Genomic DNA, 23105 nt, shown 5'->3' on the forward strand with positions numbered 1-23105 from the left:
AGGTCTTTATCTAGTCCTGGAAGGCTTCTAAGAGCTAATTATCTGATCCAAGTATTGATATTCCCAGGACAAAGAAAAGCGATGTGAGATACAACACACACTCTACGACCAATTAGTCGTTAATAAACATCAGGTTATGTGTATTTTTCCACAGACAAGAAAGTTAACTCTGTAATATTAATGTGTACTTTTAATATTTATTTACGATTCACATAATGAATAAGTAGGATATACCAACGTATTTAATTAGTTTGGTGTTATCATGGCTGAAAATATTTGCTTCTAAAAATATCTCGAACAGTTCTATTTATTAATGCAAAGCTCAAACGGAATGGTTTGTAGTTCCTTTATGTTCAATACACAGACCTTGATATAACATATTTAAGGCAATGTTCATGTAAAAGAACGGGTCTAATTTCATCATAAAATTTAAGTTTAATCCAAAGAAACGAACATTTGATCTATACATTTCCTGCTTTAAGAAGTTCTATCACCAGAAAGCCTTGACTATAAATCACAATGGCTGCTCCTGTTCCTTGTCTAAACTTTCAGTATACCTCAAGTAGGTAGAGGAGTAGCTGTTAGCATGTCATAGAGTTAAGTGATTTACGGCACTGAGTGTTCGTTAAGTTAGAAATGTCAAGTTCGGCTTACAGAGCTAAGCACAATTAATTCAAATCAACATTCAAGTTCACCTCAATAAGCACTCGACAGTGGGTGGAGATGGGAGCGGGGGTGGTTAAATGTATCAGTGCATCTTATATTCTCACATGTATTTATATTCAGTAGCCTGATAATACTAACACAATTGACAACATGGATTCTCTATATTTTGGAAGTATTGTTGATATTGTTCAGTATTTCTAATAACAGGAAATAATGTATTTGTATTTTACGCATTTGAGTCACTAGCTGTGATCGATATGCTACATGTAATGCGTTGTACTTTGTAACGCACTTTGTAAATCATCAGCACTGCCGCTTGAACGAGCTAAACTAACATGGTTCATTGATAAGTGAGTGAGTTGGGATTAACGGTGCTTTGAGCAGTACACCAGCAACATCACGGCACGTCAGCTTGATGTGGGAGGTAAGCACACATTGATGCTGGTGTTCGACGTAACCACTTTGGTAAAACCAACAAGCACGGGTATGGTGCTGACAAACCAAGAAACATCATCACAGCGTATTTGAAATTCGAACCCACAAACGTGTGTTTCTGGTTCTCCTAAGAAACGCAACTCTTCAAAGCTAAATGCGGCGCATAAGACAAATATGCCATCTGTGCTCTCACGTAATATGAAAATAATGGAGGATGTGATATTTTTTGCACATACAGTTGAAGAACATCTTCAAATGGGACTGTTATATCTTTGACACTCTGAAAGATAACAAAAGGCATTCGTGTATAATTTACAAAATCTCCAGCTAAAATAGCAGCTGATATGATAAAATATGTGGAAGCAACACGACCTTTTCCATACCATTGTTGTATTTGTATACAGCTGTTACCATGGAAATGTATTAGCTATAGGTTCGCATCGGCAGTTGTAAGTGGTATCTCATTCGATAACATTACCGGTGGAATTCATTGAGGTTCTCCTGGCACACGGTCATGCAGGACATGAACAATTCTGGCTAAGATGCGGTACTAAAGTAACCTATTTCCTGTATTCACTTCGTGCTGCGGATATCTACAGAGTATTAGAGTAGCAACTTAGTTTCAATTTGAATCCTGTGCACTCAACCATTACCAGTCCAGGGGATATCAGATGACGTTTGTCGCTCGTCTCTATGGTAGAAATAATATCTCATATCTCTAGAAATTCGAACATTTGTCGACATGTTTAAAGCATTCTCAGCTGGAGCTCAACTACATTCGGATTAGGTTTTGGCCATGTAACTTGAACTTGACTGTACACCTTTGTCATATTTATATAGTAATACGGTAAGGTGCGATTTAAAAAAAATAGAACGTAGTGCATAAATATATTTCGTGCTTTTTTTAGTTGCGACCGGGCACCCATCTTCCTATCGTCTGTACCATCGTCATTTTACGTGAATATTGCCCTTTGGGACGTATAATTATATTCACCCAAATCAACATCAACAATATAGATAGCACTGCAGCTAATATCCATACGAAGTGGAACCACTGTCCTTACAAAACTATATGTCTGCTGATGTCAATGCCTGAAAAACTCATCTACACACTAATAAGATGTATTATCATATTTCAATGATATCCCATGAGGGTCTTGTGACGACCAATTATTGAATATTGAGACGTAATCAACCAGCCAGAAATATGAGAGGCGATTTCCAGATCGTTCAAAAAATGCCATTACATCTATGATGACGTAGAATGAAAGGGGATAAAATGTGCGTTCATTGTGACATGTTATATTTAATCAGTTTTTGTAGGGATCCGATTGTTGTGTTCTAAGTCATATTTTCGAATATAATAGCTTAAATCAACGTGAAATAGGAGAAAAGTTCAAATCATTGACCATTTCTGTGGTGTACGTATCCAGTGTTATGCTTTTATTTGTTGCGGCCGGTACACTTCTCAATGTGCTTTATTCTGGAACAGTGCCTCCGTAGTCTAGTAGATAGGGCGTCTTCCCGGAGAGTAGAAGATCGATCAGTTGCTCTCTCTCTCTCTCTCTCTCTCTCTCTCTCTCTCTCTCTCTCTCTCTCTCTCTCTCTCTCTCTCTCTCTCTCTGCCACGTCATTCCGAAGGATATATAGATGGTTCTTGTTGTTACCATACCTGGGGCTTGGCATTAAGGGAATAAAATAACCACTGGTCGACTCGGAGTGTCTTTGTCAGAGTAGGGTATCAATGTTAAACTGCACGCACGCACGCACGCACGCAAGCACGCACGCACGCACGCACGCACACACACACACAAACACACACACACACACACACTGTTTATTTGGTCATAGCCGAAAGGAAGAGACATATTTTTCATGACTAAATGACTAATATACAGTCATCTATATGGTACGGCATTAAATTAGTCACTCCACAACAGCTTTATTGAATCACTACATTCCTAACTTGCAGTAGTTCAGTTTACCATTAGCCATTCATTGGGGATCCTTGTTAAAAAATGCGGCATGGTACGTATCTCATTGATGCGTTTTTGAAATATAGTCACTTAAAATTCTATAAAAGGGCCAAAGTCAAGTTCCAAAAGGGCCAAAGTCACTTTGCCAGATTTTGGCCCTTTTAGCTCTCATTTCCGTGTGTGGTTGAGACTGGTTGTCTGAGAGAGATGTTGAAAGTTTGGACACATTTTTATTATATTTAAACTATTTCAACAAAGTTGGCATTAGTTTAAATCATTTAAAAGTACTTCAATAGAATGTGTTTGTACTTTAAGTAGTAGTTTATATATACGCCATAACACTTAGGAAACTATGACGTCATAATACCAAGGTGACAATGGACAAATAACTTACGCCTTTACATTTAACTAAGGCGCGTATTTATGAATGAAATTTTGCTCTTTTTGAAACAATGTAGGTTCATGATCAAAATTTAGCTTATATAACGGGAAAACTAAAAAGTTGCCGCTTCGACATGCTTCTAAATGTTCACTGAATGGAATCGTGCGGTTGTGTGGCTGCTTTATTTGTGAACGGTGAAGATTCATTCTTCTTTTTAATTTAAGTTCTGTCTTTCCGATATACTTTTCATTGCATCCACTGCAAACAATCAAGTAAATAACATTTCTAGTATCACAAGTCATATTTTGTTTTACAGTAAATTTAGTGTCCTTTGTAATTTGGTCTGAACAGCCTTCAATTATATTGCTGCAAGTTAGGCAACATTTGTCACCGCACTTAGAAACCTGTGTAGTGATGACAACAGAATCAAATTTAGAACTTGTCAAAATCTTTCTAAGATTTTTGGTTTGTCTTTGGCTGTTGAGTGAGTGAGTGAGTGAGTGAGTTAATATTTAAAGTCACATCGGCACTATTTCAGCCATATCGTGACTTGAACAAGGTAAACATTTATATTATATATATAAACCTGTCGCCGAAGGACAGTACAACAATTAGCAATATATCACAGATTATAATGTTAAAAACTAATTTTAGAGCAATAAAACGATCAAATTAAATCAGACGACACAGTATAAAAACGGGCTGTAGATCGCCAGCAACCAAAGCTAGGCCACCATACTAGGGACCATGGGGACTTACGGTACTTCTGCTACCTACATGGTCCCCAGCAGGATTTATACCATCCCTCGGGCTACTGGCGATGATCAGAAAGATTAGCCAAACAGTTAAAATCAACAAAAATGCTACGATTAAAATCACAGCAAAATGAAAAGATACTTTGAATGATACCGGACGTACGTACCTTCCCAGGGGAACAATTGTTTTACGATACTTCAACCCCCTTTGAAGAAACAGCCACTAACAATCCAAGTCATGAATTTTATTCACCAAATTAAAATCACTTCCTATAAACTATACATATTATAATCAAAATTTATCTATTAATTCTATTTCTTTTAAAAACCGATGAGTAAATGAGCACTGATACTAAAAAGATCCTTGATGGACGAAACTTTGAAATACTTATCCCTTGTAATGGAAAAATCAATACAGTCAAGCAGGACATGCTTGACTGTGATTCTCTCATCACAAGGGATACAAAATGGAGGATCCTCACCTTTTAATAGATATTCGTGTGTATATCTTGAATGGCCAATACGACATCGTCGTAAAATGACCTCTTCAAATCTGGACTGACACCCCAAGTAGGTGTAACCGAAAGTTGGCTTAATTTGATGTAATTTATTGATACCTACTTGGGTGTCCCACTTCATTTGCATAAGATCTCTGATGTAACATCTGATCACAGGTTTATAATCACTGAATGGAATTAGAAGTGGTGTCACAGATTTGTTGAGGGCTGCTTTAGCAGCAGCATCAGCCATTGTGTTGCCTTTTATGCCCACATGACTGGGCAACCAACAAAAGACGATGTCGTATTGGCCAGTTGAAAGATTATTATAAAGTTCTAAAATGTTTAAAATGATTGGATGACTAGAAGAGACTTTTTTTAGTGCCTGAAGACAAGATAAAGAATCAGAAAAGATTATAAATCGTTTATATACAGATTGTTTTTGAATGTATCCCAAGGCTGTAAGGATAGCATTGGCCTCAGCAGTGAATATAGAGCTATTATCTGGTATTCTGGACGATAAATGTTTTGATCCAATGACGGTGGCAGATGCTACTTGGCCACCATCCTTGGATCCATCAGTAAAGATTGAATGGTGAGGGTCGTATTTATTTCTTAACTGTAAATATGCTTGTTTATAAATTGATTGATATACGAGTGGATTGGTCTCAGATTTTATAAAACGTGTGAGGGAAATGTCTACTTCTGGCCTCACCAACTGCCAGGGAGGAGAAGACAAAAGGCGGTAAGGAGAGATGAGATCTAAATCTATATGGGCAGCAATAACATTTGATTTAATCCGAATTCCAAGTGGGGGAACCAGCTTTGGTTTCCTCAGAAACAGTTCTTCATATTGAGGATGAAAAACGGAGGCATATGCAGGATTAGAAGGGTTAGAGTGTAATTTTGTGATATATTGAAGAGATAATTTAATACGGCGTAGTTTCAAAGAGGGTTCATCAGCCTCGACATAGAGACTGTCAACAGGAGAAGTTCTAAAAGCACCAAGGCACAGTCTAAGTCCCTGATGGTGGATTGAATCTAACTTTTTTAAATTACTCTTGCAAGCTCCAGCATACACAATGGAGCCATAGTCTAATTTAGAGCGGATTAATGATCGATATAAGTGAAGAAGGGTTGTCTGATCCCCTCCCCACTTAGAATTCGATACGACTTTCAACAAATCAAGGGCCTTCAGGCATTTAGTCTTTAAATATTTAATATGTGGCAAAAACGTCAAATGGTGGTCGAAAATCAATCCCAGAAATTTGGCTTCTTTTACAACCTTAATTGGAGTACCATCTAAAGAGAGCTCTGGGTCTTTATGAGTTTTATATTTCCGACAGAAATGTATACAATTTGTCTTTGTCTGTGAGAACCTAAATCCATTCTCAAGACACCATTTATGAATTTTATTAAGACACAACTGTAACTGTCTTTCAATTGTACGCATATTTTTACCACGACATGAAATATTAAAATCATCCACAAACAATGACCCATCGATTGAGTCATTTAATACTTTAGATAAACTATTTATTTTGATGCTAAACAAGGTAACAGACAAAATACTGCCTTGTGGAACCCCCTGATCCTGATTATAATGATCAGACAGGGTTGATCCAACACGAACTTGAAATTGTCTGTCAGTTAAAAATTGTGATACAAATTGAGGCAACCGGCCTCTTAAACCAAAGTCATGTAAATCTTTTAAAATACCATGCTTCCAAGTGGTATCGTAAGCTTTTTCAAGATCGAAAAAGATAAATGTACAGCATGTTGTTTGTTTATAAAAGCATTTTTAATGAATGATTCTAAACGAACCAAATGATCGATTGTACTTCGGTTTTTACGAAAACCGCATTGGATATCACTGATTAAATTGTTGGTTTCTAAAAACCAAACTAAGCGATTATTCACCATGCGCTCCATGGTTTTACAAACACAGCTAGTTAATGAAATAGGTCGGTAATTGGATGGATCTGTATGATCCCTGCCAGGCTTTGGTATGGGTACAACGATGGCATTTCTCCACGAAGGAGGAAAATGTCCCGTTGTTCAAATATCATCAAAAATATTCAGGAGTGTTGTAAGACAAGATTCAGGCAAGTGTTTTAGAAGCTGATAATGGATATCATCAGCACCAGTTGCAGTATCATGAGCTTGAGCTAAAGCAGTGTGTAGCTCATGTAGTGAAAATACTTCGTTATAATCTTCACCATTGTCAGAAATAAAATTGACTTTTTTCCTTTCTTGTTGTTGTTGATACTTCTGAAACTTTGGATTATAGTTTGACGAAGAAGAATGATTGGCTAAAGTTTCACCCAGTTTGTTTGCAATATCTGATTTTTCCGTCAATAAATTATGGTCATCTTTGAGATGATGAATACTTGATTTGGAACCTTTGCCTTTGATTTTTTGGATCATGTTCCACACCTTTGACATAGGCGTGCGAGAATTTATTTTGGAAACATAATCCTTCCAGGTCTGTCGTTTATTGAGTTTAAAAGTTCGTCGAGCCTTAGCATAAGTAATTTTTACAGTATTCAAATTATGAACAGTAGGATGGCGTCGAAAGTATTTCTCGGCCTTCTTCCTACGCTTCCTAGCTTGTTTGCATTCATAAGTAAACCATGGTTTACGAATATGTGGGTTCACAGAGGACTTAGGAATAGTTTCATCAGCTATACCTTTCAGTTGATCGGAAAACAACTGAATCGGGTCAGGTACATCCATAAAAAGTTCATGTTGCAATTTGTCAGTACATATGTTCTGAAATAACGGCCAATTTGCCTTAGAAAAATTCCATCTTGTTATAGGTGGATCATCAGTTGGGTTTATAGCTGTAAGCACTGTCGGAAAATGATCACTTCCACAAAGGTCATCATGGACTGACCTCTCAAAATCATTATATAAGTTAGAATCTGTGATTGACAGATCTAATGCAGTGTACGTACCTGTTGCAGGATGTAAATATGTGTTCGAGCCGTCGTTGAAGATGCATAGATTATTGTTAGCAATAAAATCCTCAAGGATTTTCCCTTTATTATTTGAAGAGGAACTTCCCCATAGAGGGTTATGCCCATTAAGATCACCCATGATGATACAGGGCTTAGGGAGTTGGTCAAATAAATCCTGAAGGTCAGACTGCTGCAAATTTGAGGATGGAGAAATATATAGGGAACAAAGTGTTAAAGTTATTTGTAGAGTAAGACGGACAGCAACAGCCTGAAGGTTACATTTGAGATGAACAGGACTGTGGATGATGCCCTGCCTCACCAAAATGGAAGCACCGCCAGTGGCTTTATCACCCGGAGGTGAAAAAGAATGATAAGAATTGTACTGACGCAATTCAAATTTATCAGTATGCTTAAGATAGGTCTCTTGTAAACTAAAAGCTGATGGTTTATAGTCTTGTGCTAATAATTGAACTTCATTAAAATTATTCCTAAGTCCTCTGCAATTCCACTGAATTAATTTAGGACAATGTGTCATGGTGGTTCTATGGGGGATCTCTCACGGGCACGTGGGGAAGAAGGACTCCTACTATTGCTCTGGGACGATGGGGTTACATCCATGTCCAGAGCACCAAAGGAGTTGTGGAGAAGAACCTCTGAAGACGAGGATTTTATGGTAGTCTGTTTTCTGTTTATTTTTTTTTTCTTTTCTTGTTAGAGTAGTAACGGCAGATTTGATAGTAGCTGGTTCTGCAGCCTCTGGCTCTTTAGGACCAGACTCAACATCAGATTCATCAGTCAATGGTTCAGATGAGCTTATTGTTTGAGTTGAAGAACTATTGGAGGTTATGGCAGAAGATATCCTAACAGGTTGATCTGACGTAATCCATGTCAAAACAGTCTGGATAGAAATTGAAACTGTGAGAGGAGTTGAAGGAGTAGAGATAGCTGTAGCAGCAGAATAGGTTCTGGTCAGTGGAGTTGGAGGAGATTGATTTTCAATAAGCTTCTTAGCTTCGTAAAACGAGATATTGTTCTCATGTTTGGGTTTCAGGATTTTTGATTGCTTTTGCCATTCAGGACATAATCTTGATGAAGCCAGATGTTGACCTTTGCAGTTTACACATTTTATGTCAGCTGTACAGTCGGTGTTGTCGTGGCCGTCACCACAGCGTTGACAGACGACAGAGTGAACACAAGATTTTGATCCGTGTCCAAACCTTTGGCACTTGAAACATCGGAGTGGATTGGGGACATACACCTCCACTCCGATGTTAAGATAACCAGCTTTAATAGATGTAGGTAGGGTGGACAGTGCAAAAGTTAGCATATAGTTGTTAGACGGGATGGTGCCACCGTCTCTAAATTTCATTGTAAAGCGCTTAACTGCAGTTACCCCTTGACTTGTCAATTCATCTGTAATGTCTTGCTCCGACATGTCCGACAGGCAACGAGCTCTGTCTCGAACAATGCCTCGGCAAGAATTCAAGGTTTTGTGCACGGAGACAGCAACCTCAATATTAGCAAACGTAGTTAAAGATAGCAGATTCAGAGATTGCTGTCTACGTGAACACTCAACAAGTAGAGCGCCACTACGAAGCCGTGTCACATTTTTAACCTCTCCGCATATTCCTGAAACAGTTTTTGAAATAGCAAAAGGATTAAGCTTCAAGGGTTCTTTATCAGCTGCCTCGATCACAATCAATCGTGCCCAGGAGTCCAGTCCACGAGATAATTTATCATTTTGATCAGTGTCATCTAGATCCACATGTCTACGTTTTGATCGGTTTGAACCAGGGTATTGGTGAGACATGATGAAATAAAGTAATTCAGCACCCCTGCTCCCCACCCACCACGGAGTGTTACAAAGAACGGTGTTTTGGTGCAACGGATATCCAAGATGCAAACACCAGGGATACAGGGATGTTATACTCCAGCAAATATGACGCAAATAGCAATATTTGTATACCAAATTAAATGCCAGGCTGGCTCGGCCCATGACAAGAAATTGGACACATACCGAATTTGGAGGTCAATATCACCAGATTGGCCCATGAGCCACCGCCTTCAGGCATAAGACTCTAGGCAAATTGTTACATTAATAGTTTGAGAATTCACGCATGTTATATACAACCAAGTCAAAAGAATACATTTATAAAAATCACGTGTGTGCATACACAATTTTATGCACAGGGCTTGGCGTGACCAGCCGATTGATAAGACCGGGCCCATCTTACCACCCGTCTAGGCGAAGTAAGGGTCGAAGTAGTGTGTTGGGCAAAGGAACACTGTTCCAGGAACCAGTGCCCTCAACTACCAGACTCCCGTCCTCCGCCGACACAGGGACGCAACCCACGGCAAACGGGCTGCCCACTTTGGTCGCCTCTTACGACCAGCAATGGGAGGCTGTGGAAATATTCTACCCCGGTTCCACACGGGGGAAGAGCTATTTGCGTCACCCAGCACTCACCACGAGGAGGTTGCTCTTCACGAGTACCCTTTGGCTGTTGATAATTTTGTATTTGCTCAATATCTTCTCCATTTTAATACTTTGATTCAAAATAGGCAGGTATCGTTGAACCATGGATAATGTCTTTTCATGATTAGGGAAGATCACTTTGCTTTCTGGAAAAGTTGAAACAACAAACGAACTGTTGAAAGATTTATTGACGGTTGCAAAGGAAACACAGATGAAACAAAACATTTATATATATATGTGTGTGTGTGTGTGTGTGTGTGTGTGTGTGTGTGTGTGTGTGTGTGTGTGTATATATATATATATTAAATCCCATGCAAATGCCTGAGGGTAAAAATTTGCCCTTTCCACCTTTACACAAATTAAAAACGTAAGTTTATTTCCTTTTTTGAATGTTTTTTATAACAATATTCATCACTTTTCTCAAAACAGACTCCATATGAAATTTGCCCTTATGGCGCTAAGCTCTTCATGTATGTACAAAAACGTCTGTATATTACAGGGTTTGGTCTGTTGGAAAGTGGCTCCGTCCACAGTAAGAATGAAGTAAACATCATGGTGAAGAACGCCGTGGATGTCATCTGTGGAGGACTGACATACTGGATGTTCGGATATGGCCTGAGTTTTGGAGAAGATGAACGCTACGTTAACCCTTTCAACGGCTGGGGGGACTTTTTTGTGACGGCGGACGAGGAAAGTTTGGGATACGTGTATTCAAAGTTCTTTTTTCAGGCGTCATTTGCAACGACAGCTACAACGATCGTTTCAGGTAACGCATTTCTACACATGCATGTGCTATTAACTCGCCGTGTATACAACAATGTAACACTATAATGTTCACTTTAAGGTACATGTATGTATGTGTATGAAGAGAAATGTACACATAGATTGGAGCGGTGAAAAACCATGTTGCTGAAAGCGGTCGCTCGTCATCTGAAGGCCCGGGTTCTATTCCCAATATGGGTACAATGTGTGAAGTCCGTCCTGATTGTGTTGGAATATTGCTAAAATCTGGCTAATAACTCATTATCACTCATTTTAAAACGATTGTCTCATATGTGATGGAGTGAGTGAGTGAGTGAGTATGGTTTTACGCCGCTTTTAGCAATATTCCAGCAATATCACGGTGGGGGACACCAGAAATGGGCTTCACTCATTCTACCCATGTCGGGAATCGACCCCGGGTATTCGGTGTGACGAGCGAACACTTTAACCACAAGGCTACCCGACCGCCCCCATATGTGATGGAAACGTACAATCCCATAGCCATACCCGATGTCTATTTGCATACGCCAATCCTTCCATGTCCGTTGTCTTCTCGTGGTTATCCCGTGGTAACTGAATCTCTGAGTTTGACCCTTTACTGTTCCTGGTGTCAGTTGGAATATTGGGGTTACACACGATGTAAAAGTAAAACTTTTTATTGTTCATTATGTTTGTGGTCATGCCACAGTAAGATCTTCCATAAACAAGATACCACAGACGTGAGCAATAAAAGTAATTACTTTTACATATATATATGTAAGATACACTTTTTGATGGTACTGGCTGGAAAATATCTATCAAACCCATTCAGTATACAGTCGACTCACGAAGGAGACGATTTGGTTATCCCGGACACCTAGTTGTACTTTCGTTGTATATACAATATGTGTACTGTATTCAAATATGTTTGTATATGATTGTCCGACAAAAATAAAGTACTGGCCTCTCTGAGGTCATACAATTCTCAATAATTTGTAAACCCGCAACACATACTCTGACACATTCATTCGGCAAACCATGGTTTACACAAAGTATAATGACGCATGCTATAAAAGCAGGTATGATATTCAGTTACTGAAGTTTGTATTTGATAAACTATATTGTTTGTTTGTTTGTTTGTTGTTTAACGCCGCTCTCAGCAATATTCCAGCTGTATGACGGCAGTTTATAAACTATATTGGTTTTAGGTATGAATACACGATGCCATTGAGAAAGTGGTCAAACGTAACATATGCTATATGTGGGAGTACACTTTCTCTGTAAAGTACATATTCTAGTACATTTTGTGTTGAGCCCTATCCGGGACTTGAAATTAATATACTCTCAGAGTGAGACACCTAATCAACCCAATATGTACTAGAATCTGTACTTTACAAAGACAGCGTAATCCCAAATATAACCTATATATTACTTGGTAGTGAATATCTAACGCTTGATTATCATCACAGGCGCTATGGCGGAGAGGACAAAGCTTGAGGCGTACATCATATTTTCCCTACTGAATACATTCGTATACTGTTTCCCTGCCCACTGGTTCTGGGGTAAACAAGGATGGTTACAGACTATGGGTGTGATTGACATCGCTGGAGCAGGACCAGTGCATTTAGTTGGAGGGGTCACTGGCTTGGTGTCCACTCTTCTTTTGAAGCCTCGTCACAATCGCTTCAAGAGTAAGAAAGCCCCTCAAATGGGATCGCCTACAAATGCAATGCTTGGCATGTTTATGCTGTGGTAAGCTCACTATAAATACGATCGATTTAAATATACTTCAACATATGTTACTGAATATATGAATATATTTAAAGGGTTGAAGAACTCACAGTGGAAAAAAATTAAACAAACAGACCAGTAGATGTTAGAATCAACAACATGTAGAAATAATATATATATATATATATATATATGTGTGTGTGTGTGTGTGTGTGTGTGTGTGTGTGTGTGTGTGTGTGTGTGTGTGTGTGTGTGTGTGTGCGTGCGTGAGATCAAGAACTACATGCTAAGAGTGTGAGAACTTTGGTGTTTAAGGTGGGGTTGGCTTGGATTTAATTGTGGAAGCACTTTTGGAATATCCGGGTTGAAGTGGAAGTTGGCAGCCAGGTACTGTACATTATACCTAGAACGTAGAACGTAGAAAGTATGAAGCATTTTCCCCAAAGTAGAATCAATTTGTTGTGGCCTTACCATAATAGTGTTTGTAGTTCCATACCATCTGCTCTAAAAGTGTTGAAAGGAAATACCTTTTGTTGAAGTGGAGTTTGACAGCCAGGTACTGTACCACATGTACATGTATATAATTGCTTAAACATCTTTAATATATACATTTCCTAATATAAATGATGACAACTCTGTGGAGCAACTCCAAAGTATAACAGGATCCAATGATGTGTTTGAGTTGAGTGCTCAAATCTAACGCATTGAACTCGAAATAAAATATTTAGAGAGTGGCGGTCCCCAGAGCATATTTAGATTGTCGCTGCCATTGACGTTCTGTCTAGCTTTTGTCATAATAGAATAGACATCTAGCCCGTGGCGTTCGAGGTAGATCTATAGAAGATCGGTCGCTGTTTGGAAACACTTGTTATGAGAACGCAAATTATTGTCGGATAAATCTTTGTACACAGAGTTTAGCGAGTTTGAAAATGTCATCATGACATTACATTATTGGAATCTGATGCAACCACAGATTTTGACAGTCACACCTTCCAAGCAAAACCTCAATTAGACTTCAGAAACGACAATGGCACGATGTGCAGGATGCAAAGCCATACACTTTCCTTAAGAGTGTTGTAATTATTATTGATAAATCCAAGTTGTTGTCCCAACCCTACTTGGTGATAGAAGAAATGTCTCTAAATTGCAAGGCTTTGGCCTTCCATCTATAGTCAGGATCAGAAGTAGGTTCAGAACCAAGCATGGAATAGTAACAGCTTCCACAACGTCCAATTCATTACGTACTGGTATACCCTTCTTGTAAAACTAATGGGAGTATGTACTGCAGTCTTATTGATTGAAAAATGTAATTCAATGGGATTCGAAGCCTGGATTCACTAATTTAGAAATAACGTGCTATTCGGTTTCGTGGATACCACGTCAATTAAATTAATTTAAATCAATTTATATCAGAAGAACTTCGACACTTTTATTTTGTCTGTGCACATTTTGCTGACCAAGTCATAACGCATATGTAATATCCTTCATTGTATAGTGACGTCATAACATCCCAGGGCGACGTCAAGTCTGTCTCACAACTGTGAGAATTTACATCGACAGAGTTGTTTTTGAAAATAACTAATATCTTTAGTAGTTTACACAATCATGTATGATCGAAAGTTTTAGAATCAAATACTCAATACATCCCGCAAATATGAAAACACCACGTTTATTCCTGATTCAAATGAGCAGATCAGAATATAGTTGTAGAACAACAGCCTTTTTATTGGTTCCTAGGAATCTCCGCGTCTTTTGATATCGGTTCCTTGCTTGGAACTTGGCCAAAGTGAGCACTCTGCTAAGGATCAACATATAGAGCGTAAAAAGTAAATCGAAAGAAAATAGAATCAATTGAGGCCTTAATATGATTGTGTTTGTAGTTCCATATTACCTGCTCTAAAGTTGTTAGTAGGATACTTGTCTTCGAAAACCATCCTATAAAGAAACATATAAATGGGTACACGGCATATTTTATTTACTATATTCTAAAAAGTCACAAGAACAGTGATAATGGTGATACACAACCATCGATACATGTCACTTTAATTTTTGTTATGTATATAAATACAATGTTTTAATTCACTTAAAGATATCCCGAATTTAATAAATTAAAGTTTTCATGAAGAAAATTAAATCGTAAAGGAAACCTTTTTGCGATTAATATTTTTCTGCAATGAAAATAATACACGTACTGCATGCGGATGCTCAGTGCGTACGGTATGGTTTATGTGAGTATTGTGTTTTCTATGCCGATGTCAAATTTATTGATGTTTCATATTACAGATCGGCTGTTTCGACTATATGTGCATCGACATCTGGAGGGATTGTTGGACTCCTCCTGAGGTATTTGTAATATTATCATGCTTGAAACAGTCTTATCACTATCACTGGTATACTTCTAATCATGAGTAAGGAGTGGTGTTTAAGCTGTTAACACTGATAGGACCTTAATGTGGTGGTTGTTCGAGGTTCGTCGTTGAGATCATAATCATAGTCTGCAATCAAGTGGATTAATTATGCTTACCCTAATCATATTGATTGATTAAGGACAAAATATATGGTCTTGGTATTCAATGAAAAGGTCCTTTTGTATATTTGATTTCCTCCAGATGGCTTATTTGTTAAAGCCAATAATCTTCAAACAAATCAAGGGTTGCATGCGTTCCGGTCGGCATGATGCTCTCAAAATAACCAGACAACTACAAGATCACAGAAACGATCTTCATATTGTTGTATGCATCTTCACATCTGTCCCATTTGATTGCTGAGTCATCGACTGTCATCGAATAGCAAACCTATGACGTGGACTCCCACGATGCGCAGGTTTCACTTGCATGTGCCCTAGCTATTATTTCTGTACAGTTTAATACATGGAACTGTTGCACGTTGTTACATTTGATACCTTATGAAAGACTACTCGTATATACCCATACAAAAAGTGTAATGCACTCCACTCGTAAACGTAGGCTTGAGTACGTATGGTACTTAGGTTTAGATATCAATACTCTTTCAGACTAGTGTAACGAATATGATTATGTTTTAGGCGCGGCTCTGCTTTGTTCAAATACATTTGCTGGAACACATCCATTCAAATATTGTGATATGTCATGTGAAATAAATATGGGCATGGGGTGGATGATATGAATCCACAATCGTAAACTGAACCACTGCAAGTTATAAATGAAGTAATTAGTTTAGTTGTAGTGTACTGGCAAATTTCGTATCATATAGATGAGTGTATATTAGTCATGAGAATTTTTTTTCACCTTTTCGACTATGACCAAATAGACTGTACATTATGATGAGAGGTACGTATAATACCAATTGGGGCGGTCGGGTAGCCTATTGATTAAAGCGTTCGGTCGTCACGCGCCGAAGACCTGGGTTCGAATCCCGACATGGGTACAATGTGTGAAACCCATTTTTGGTGTCCCCCGCCGTGGTATTGCTAGAATATTGCTTATCGCAGCGATAAACCAAACTCACTCACTCACTCACCAGAATACTAATTACCACTACAAAACGTAATAATGTTAAATTCTGAAGAGTATGCATCACTTCACTTTGTGGTCTTTGACTTTCGTATTTCGAAAAGTACAGCATATCTAGATGGTATACATACCGCTGCACATGACAAAATCAGATGAACATAATGCGTGTACGTATACCAGAGACAGGTGAGTGATTTCAACCGTTCTTATATGTTATATTTCACATTGATGTGATTATTTTTGAAATATGAGCGACACTGATCGGATCACCAATGACGCCTAGCTTCAAAAAGTGATGGTAGCAACGTACCATGTGAAACTGACGCATGTACAATGAAAAGGGATATATATATATATAAAAGTCCAAAGATGAGCTGTATAATTTACTCAACCGGTTTCACGCATGTTGGTTGGTTGGTTTGTTGTTTAACGCAGCACTCAGCAATATTCCAGCTATATGACGGCGGTCTGTAAATAATCGAGTCTGGACCAGACAATCAAGTGATTAACATCATGAGCATCGATCCACGCAATAGGGATCAATGACATGCATCAACCAAGTAAGCGAGCCTGACCACCCGATCCCGTTAGTCGCCTTTTACGACAAGCATAGTCACCTTTTACGGCAAGCATGGGTTGCTGAAGACCTATTCTTTACAAGAGCCACTGGAAATCGCCTTTCGTATTGCTGGCTGGTTGATCAGGTCCCAATAATTGGTTGTCATCTGACCCTCGCGAGGTATTTTGGAAGGGATTGTAATCTGGGATCAAGTGTAAGTAATCCTATGGTCAATATCAAATTAAGTCAGTTTAAGAAAATAATTACTTGTGTCCTAACGGGTTCCCGTGAAGCCAGAAGATCAGGTGACAATAATGCTTTAACTTCACTAATGAAATGCGGCTGAAGATGTTCGTCCTGTTCACCTGGCATAGGTTACTTCACGTTTCTTGTAGTTGAAATGATCAGATTTCGCCGTTGCAGAAGACTACATTCCTTCGCCCTCGATGCGTACTTCGTGGGTTCGAATCCCGCTGGCGACACACGTATTTCGTGAAATTGTTCTTTCATCAGCACATAGTTCCGTTATTGGCAAATGGTGTTTAACTATCAATCCAGCCTGGTCAAAGACAAAAGGGGGCATGTTTTAAGAGACACAATGTCTACAGAAGTCATTATCATTGAACACGTCTACAGTGCAAATGCTATTATTAACAAACATAAGACATCCGGAAGATCCGGGGTAGAATAGGTCTTCAGCAACCCATGCTTGCCGTAAAAGGCGACTATGCTTGTCGTAAGAAGCGGAATCAGGTGGTCAGGCCACTGACCTGGTTGATGTGAAGTCATCGTAGCCCACTTGCAAGGATCTATGCTCATGATGTCAATCACTGAATTGTCTGATGCAGACTTGATTATTTACACACCACCGTCATACAGCTTGAATATTGCTGAGTGTGGCGTATAAACAAACAAACAAACAAACAAACGAAACATAAGAACAACCTGACGTACTTCCCAAACTTATTCAATGCTAAGTTTTACGCGAGTGAATATTCACAGATAGACATCGATCACATACTTATATGTCACCTACGATTGTTTAGCACATCACTGTTTTTTGTTTCAGCTACATTGTGAAGAAGCGTCAGTTTGATGTGGGTTATCTGATTAACAGCATCCTTGGATCACTTGTTGCTATAACTGGTGAGTCTAATGCCATTTGCGCAGCAACTGATCTACAGGTCAAAATGATATAATATAATTACCGATGCGCATGGAAATTTTTATTCCATTAATTACATTAGTTTTATAAGAATCGCGCGAACATGTTGTGAAATAGAGGCAACAAGATGAACACCATTACATCGACTGACTTCACCGCTAATTTGCCTTTTCCGCCAAATGGAATATGTTTCGGCGGATAATCGAGACTGGTTATCTGTGGCGTTGACGTTTTAAAGTAGACTTCAACAGCTCAGCCAAAGAAATACTCAGGGCCCATCTATGCTGGATATTTGTAAAATGAGTCATCCGCCTAAAGCCGGTTTGACGCATAAGTAGATATTAATTTCTTGAGCATTTTGACTCGTTAAGCATTGTTTATCTGAAACTAAGATATCGGGCAGAACTATTTTCTCTATTTTTTTCATTTTTGTGGCTATGATGCGGATGACACACAAGCCTGGCACACAATCAACGTAATTGACTCATTCGATAAGCATCAGTTGCTGGGGATGTATTTTAACGTGGAATTCCCACGGGGCTATCCACTGGTCCAGTGTTAATGGTTAATTGATATTAGGAAATTCTTCTTAAAAAATCAGTGAATATAGCCCGGCGATGGATTTTTTTTACGAAATATACATGCTTCGCTTTGAATGTCGTGTGGCTACGTTAGAGTAGAATAACGATGGTTTTATTTTAGCCTTAAGAAATAGTTTAAGAGACTCCGAAAATGATTTTAGAAAGACCTTAGGCCTCCGCTGAATCACACATGTGAGGAAAAACAATATACTAGGACCTTAGTTTACATGGAGATAATTCTCTTCTATGAATATTTTGTTCTTTCACGTTCACAAACATGACATACGAAAGTCTTTAGTATGCCATTTAGTGATATCTGTCATTTGATACATGCAACAGTAATGGATCAAACTACATCTAGAAGACCAATTCAAACACTGGCGACGAAAGTTATCTCCTTTATTTCCGGATTTGACATTATAAACCGAAACAATGGCTCAAATCTTGACAAAATTACATCTAAATAAGTGAATGAAGGTTTAAATTACAACTTGCTAACTAAAATAGTTAACGAATCTGATCGCTTGTTGATATATAAATATTAAATGATTTAGTAAAAATCGAGGAATATCATTAGATACCCATCAGTTTAAGTGGGTAACAAAACTAAAAATGTCTGTCTCTGATTTTCTTGGAGGTTGTTTTGGAATGATAAATAACATTTTCACAGAATCCTTACAACAAAATCGTTTTTATATAAAATGTGCATGAGTAATGATAACCTTTGCACCTTTTGTGATAGTGAAATAGCAACTCATGAATACCTTTCTTTTCTGTGTGAGAAAACAAATTATTTCATTCAACAAGCTGCAAAGTATTATCAATACAGAACTAATTCTCGTTTAGATACTGATATAAACTTTTTCCTGCTTGAAGATCCCAGGGCAAGCATTCCTGCGAATCGCATTTTTATTATTTATCAAAGAATATATTGCTATAAAATATAGCAGTATTGATGTTAACCATCTAATTCACTCCAAAACCACAATTTCAATATGGAAAGTATAGAGTCAGGGATCCTAACTTCTGCAGCAAACGGTCAAATATATTCCTCCTTAAAGACTAATTTGTGTATCTTATTTTTCTCCTTCTCTATCAATTGCTTATGTATGTTTATGTGAAATATTGGTAAGAACAATTCACGAAAAAAATGTACTTTCACACTAGCCTTTCGCCTATGCATTCAATTCCACATTATTTCTCAACAATCTTAATTTTTGTAGTTCAATAATGATTAAATATTAAAACGTTAGGGTTATTCCAGCCACGTGGGACCTCACACTAGCTGCTCTATACTTCTAATTAAACCAAGAGTTTAAAAGAGGGTCACGAACACGTCAAGCGAGGCAACTTGCCAGCATGTTAAACCACTGCGACACTATTACATCACGAATGAGTATCATTACCCCTAACGGATCAGTGTGCAATCCTATTAATATTGCGTTCTCAACTCTCTGGAGATCATACACCCAAAACTGCCATAAACCGCTTGATGGTTTGCTTCCACAATAAATCTCATCCTACCGGGTGCCATTGTTTCAGTGGGAGGCAGAACAGAAGCTCGCAGGAGTTCCGCTGGCTGAGAGCAACCTCCATCCACCTATTCTTCATTTTCTACGTTGACTAACTTATATGTTAGGGGTGGAAGTGCTTGTTTTGCTATCATTTGGGAATTTATAATCAATACATGTACGTAAACATATAATCGAAACTGTATCTCAATTTGCAATTCATAAAGTTCACGGGCGGTCGGGTAGCCTAGTGGTTAAACCGTTCTCTCGTCACGCCGAAGACGCGGGTTCGTTTCCCGACATGGGTACTTTTTGTGAAGCCTATTTCTGGTGTCCACCGCCTTGATATTGCTGGAATATTGCTAAAAGCGGCGTAACACCATACTCACTCACTCATTAAGGTTCATGCGACAAATGAACGAAATAATGCGATCAAATAAAACAATTATGCGATCCAAACTGATCATTTGTCACAAAAAATCAGGCTATTAATCACTAATTATTTTATGCGGAAATGAAGAAAAATCGTGAAACAAGGGGATTAATTAGTTATCATACCTGCACATGATGATGATATTATCAAAGGATATATACGTTGCAATCCTTTAAACAAGAACTCAATTGTACATTTCAGCCACGTGTGCAATAGCCCATCCTTGGGAAGGGTTGTTGATCGGAGTAGTTGGGGCATGTCTCACAATACTTGGTATCATCGTCCTCGAGAAGCTCAAGATTGATGACCCTGTTGGTAAGAGTCTAAGAACTAAATATCTATCATATATCTCACCCTGCTATGCGCCATGATTTAGTTTTCTATCGCTGTGAAAAAGCTTCCATCACACTTCCTGAAAAAACTCATGACCCCGGGTAACAGGGATTATATTTTTATCATTCATTTGATATCCCCATCTCATTATGTGTCTGCATGCACTGAAATGAATCATGTTGTATTGCTCAATTAATTTAATCGTCTCTTTGCAGTGTGAATACGTTCATTGACATATGACATGTTTTAATTGTCATTGGGATATTTCGTTTATATGACCTCGAATTGTATGCATGAAGTAACGTAATTCCTCTGTCAAACTTAATTCCCCTTTGTTGATACAATTTTAGACTCGTTTGTACCCATAGTAGTGTCTTCCTAAACAGGAACAAAAGAAAAACAAATGTCACAACGCACGACTTATATCTTTATGAAAATGGTGAATTCTGAGTGGGCGACAAGCAACCGCCATCTGAGAAATTGCGCATTACCTGTCTTGCAGGCTGTGTTGGAGTCCATGCTGTGGGCGGTGTTTGGAGCTTGCTCGCGGCAGGGTTTTTGTCGAGAAAGGACTCATTTGCAAGCGAACTTCAACTTTACAACGTGCACGATGGTGTCCTCGCTGTAAGAGTTAAACACTTATGTTGATTTTAGTATGTTTCTATCAGTTTATGTTTAACAACAGTGCGAGAGGAAGGTGAAACACATTCATTCATACGCTTCAGATTAAAATCTAAATATACCCTTTACAGATCCGACGTTTGGTTCTACAAGATTTAAAAATGGAAATAAATGTTAATTGTAAAGACTTCAGTTTTCAAAAAATGTATGCAATCTGTTTTTTACTTTATTAAGAAAGATACATACAACCAAACAAACGGTTGTTTGTTTATACTGAAAGGTGTGCTGAAAGAGTAGTCGTAATGGAAATGGTTCTATCGCTTTTATTATATTCATTGTCAATAGAAATCTGACACTATGTCAATGCCCTCACATGATTATATCTGAAACACATGTAGGCATATTAACTGACCCTTATTGCATTATCAGCCTATGTTATTTAGATGAACCAAGGGGCATGTTAGATGATACTAAATCCAGATGATTACCTTTATCGACATTTGTTATCAACATCTGCCATTCACGAGGCGAAGCAGAAAAGAGTGGCACTGATTTGAACTCATGCTCGAAATCTTGCTCGGCAATGAAATGAATAGTCTACACAGTGCCAGAACGGATAAGTGGCAATTTGATAAAGAAACATGTTCATGTTATTTTGCATGTAGAAAGCAATGTATGCCAAATAAAACGTACACAGATTAACCATTTAAATGCTTATACGTTTAGTGTAATTCAAATATGCAATGTGTTGCGTCAATTGATTTAAGTTTCTCATTTGTTTACAGGGCGGAGGTTTTCACCAGCTTGGCATTCAAACTCTTGCTGTAGTCGTTTTGATCGGATGGTCTTTTGCGACCTCATTTATATTTCTGAAAATAATTGACATGGTTATTGGTCTTCGGGTCCCTTTATGTGAAGAGATACTAGGGGCTGATATGATCGAACACGGGATTGGTGAGGCTACCTACGACAAGAAAACAAAGAAGGTTGTGTATGATGACGAGGAGGATTTCCTTGTAGGCCGGACCAGTGGTCAACGCACGCATAGCCTCGGTAAACATACAGACCAATGCTACAAGAGATACCAAGCACATTACCAGATGCCCAAGAGGCGCCTTCTCAAAAGATTTCACTTCTACATGAAAGGTCGCCTATGGAAGACTCATAAACTAGATCCAGATGACAAACCCTGCGATCAAGGGCAGGCTTATTCAAACGACAGTGGTGGCGTTCCTAGGGCCGTAGGGGATGGTTTCTTGTATGAAGACTTTGGACATTCAGACAGTAAAATGAACGGCAGCTTTCACTGTAACACGCCGAGGCAGGGCCCAGATATGAACTGTTACAGCATGTGGATCGACGGGCCCAGGGAAACAGGGAGGGACAAGATGACGGAAGGTACACCACAGGCACTTCATTCAGATCATGCTGTTCGTCCCAAGATGCCTGAAATGACATACATTTGACTGCCTTTCCTTGTGGTAGCTTTGGTATTGCCTTGTGCTTGACCCTGATTGACGTTTCTGACAAATGAGGGCCCGTCCTTATACGACTGCAGCATAATTTATACTTACTGTTAATACGCATGTTGTCTTTGCGTATGTAGGCTAATCCAAACAGTGATCATAACTTTTTTAGACCAAATATATATTATTCAGTTGAGAATTATAGTCACATCAGCAGTATTTCAGTCATATTATGACTTATTATTACATTAATAATTCATTTATTTAAAGGCTATAAATCTCGTTGACAAATGACAGTAATGAACAAGATTATCACATATATAGAT

The 23105-nt window shown here is 38.4% G+C and overlaps 1 protein-coding gene across 1 annotated transcript in view; it reads left to right on the plus strand.

Moving 5' to 3' along the window:
* The window catches only part of LOC139456081 (putative ammonium transporter 2), a 52636-nt gene extending 29857 nt beyond the window's left edge, over window positions 1-22779 (plus strand). The window contains exons 2-9 of the mRNA XM_071237596.1: window positions 10647-10913; window positions 12358-12640; window positions 12935-13006; window positions 14903-14962; window positions 17739-17815; window positions 20561-20674; window positions 21195-21316; window positions 22099-22779. Of these exons, the coding sequence (XP_071093697.1) occupies window positions 10647-10913; window positions 12358-12640; window positions 12935-13006; window positions 14903-14962; window positions 17739-17815; window positions 20561-20674; window positions 21195-21316; window positions 22099-22779 (1676 nt within the window). The remainder of the gene's footprint in view (window positions 1-10646; window positions 10914-12357; window positions 12641-12934; window positions 13007-14902; window positions 14963-17738; window positions 17816-20560; window positions 20675-21194; window positions 21317-22098) is intronic.
* Window positions 22780-23105: the final 326 nt, after the last annotated feature.

This window comes from Haliotis cracherodii, unplaced genomic scaffold, assembly GCF_022045235.1.
Source record: "Haliotis cracherodii isolate W230 unplaced genomic scaffold, xgHalCrac1.p SCAF_1, whole genome shotgun sequence".
Lineage (NCBI taxonomy): Eukaryota > Metazoa > Mollusca > Gastropoda > Lepetellida > Haliotidae > Haliotis > Haliotis cracherodii.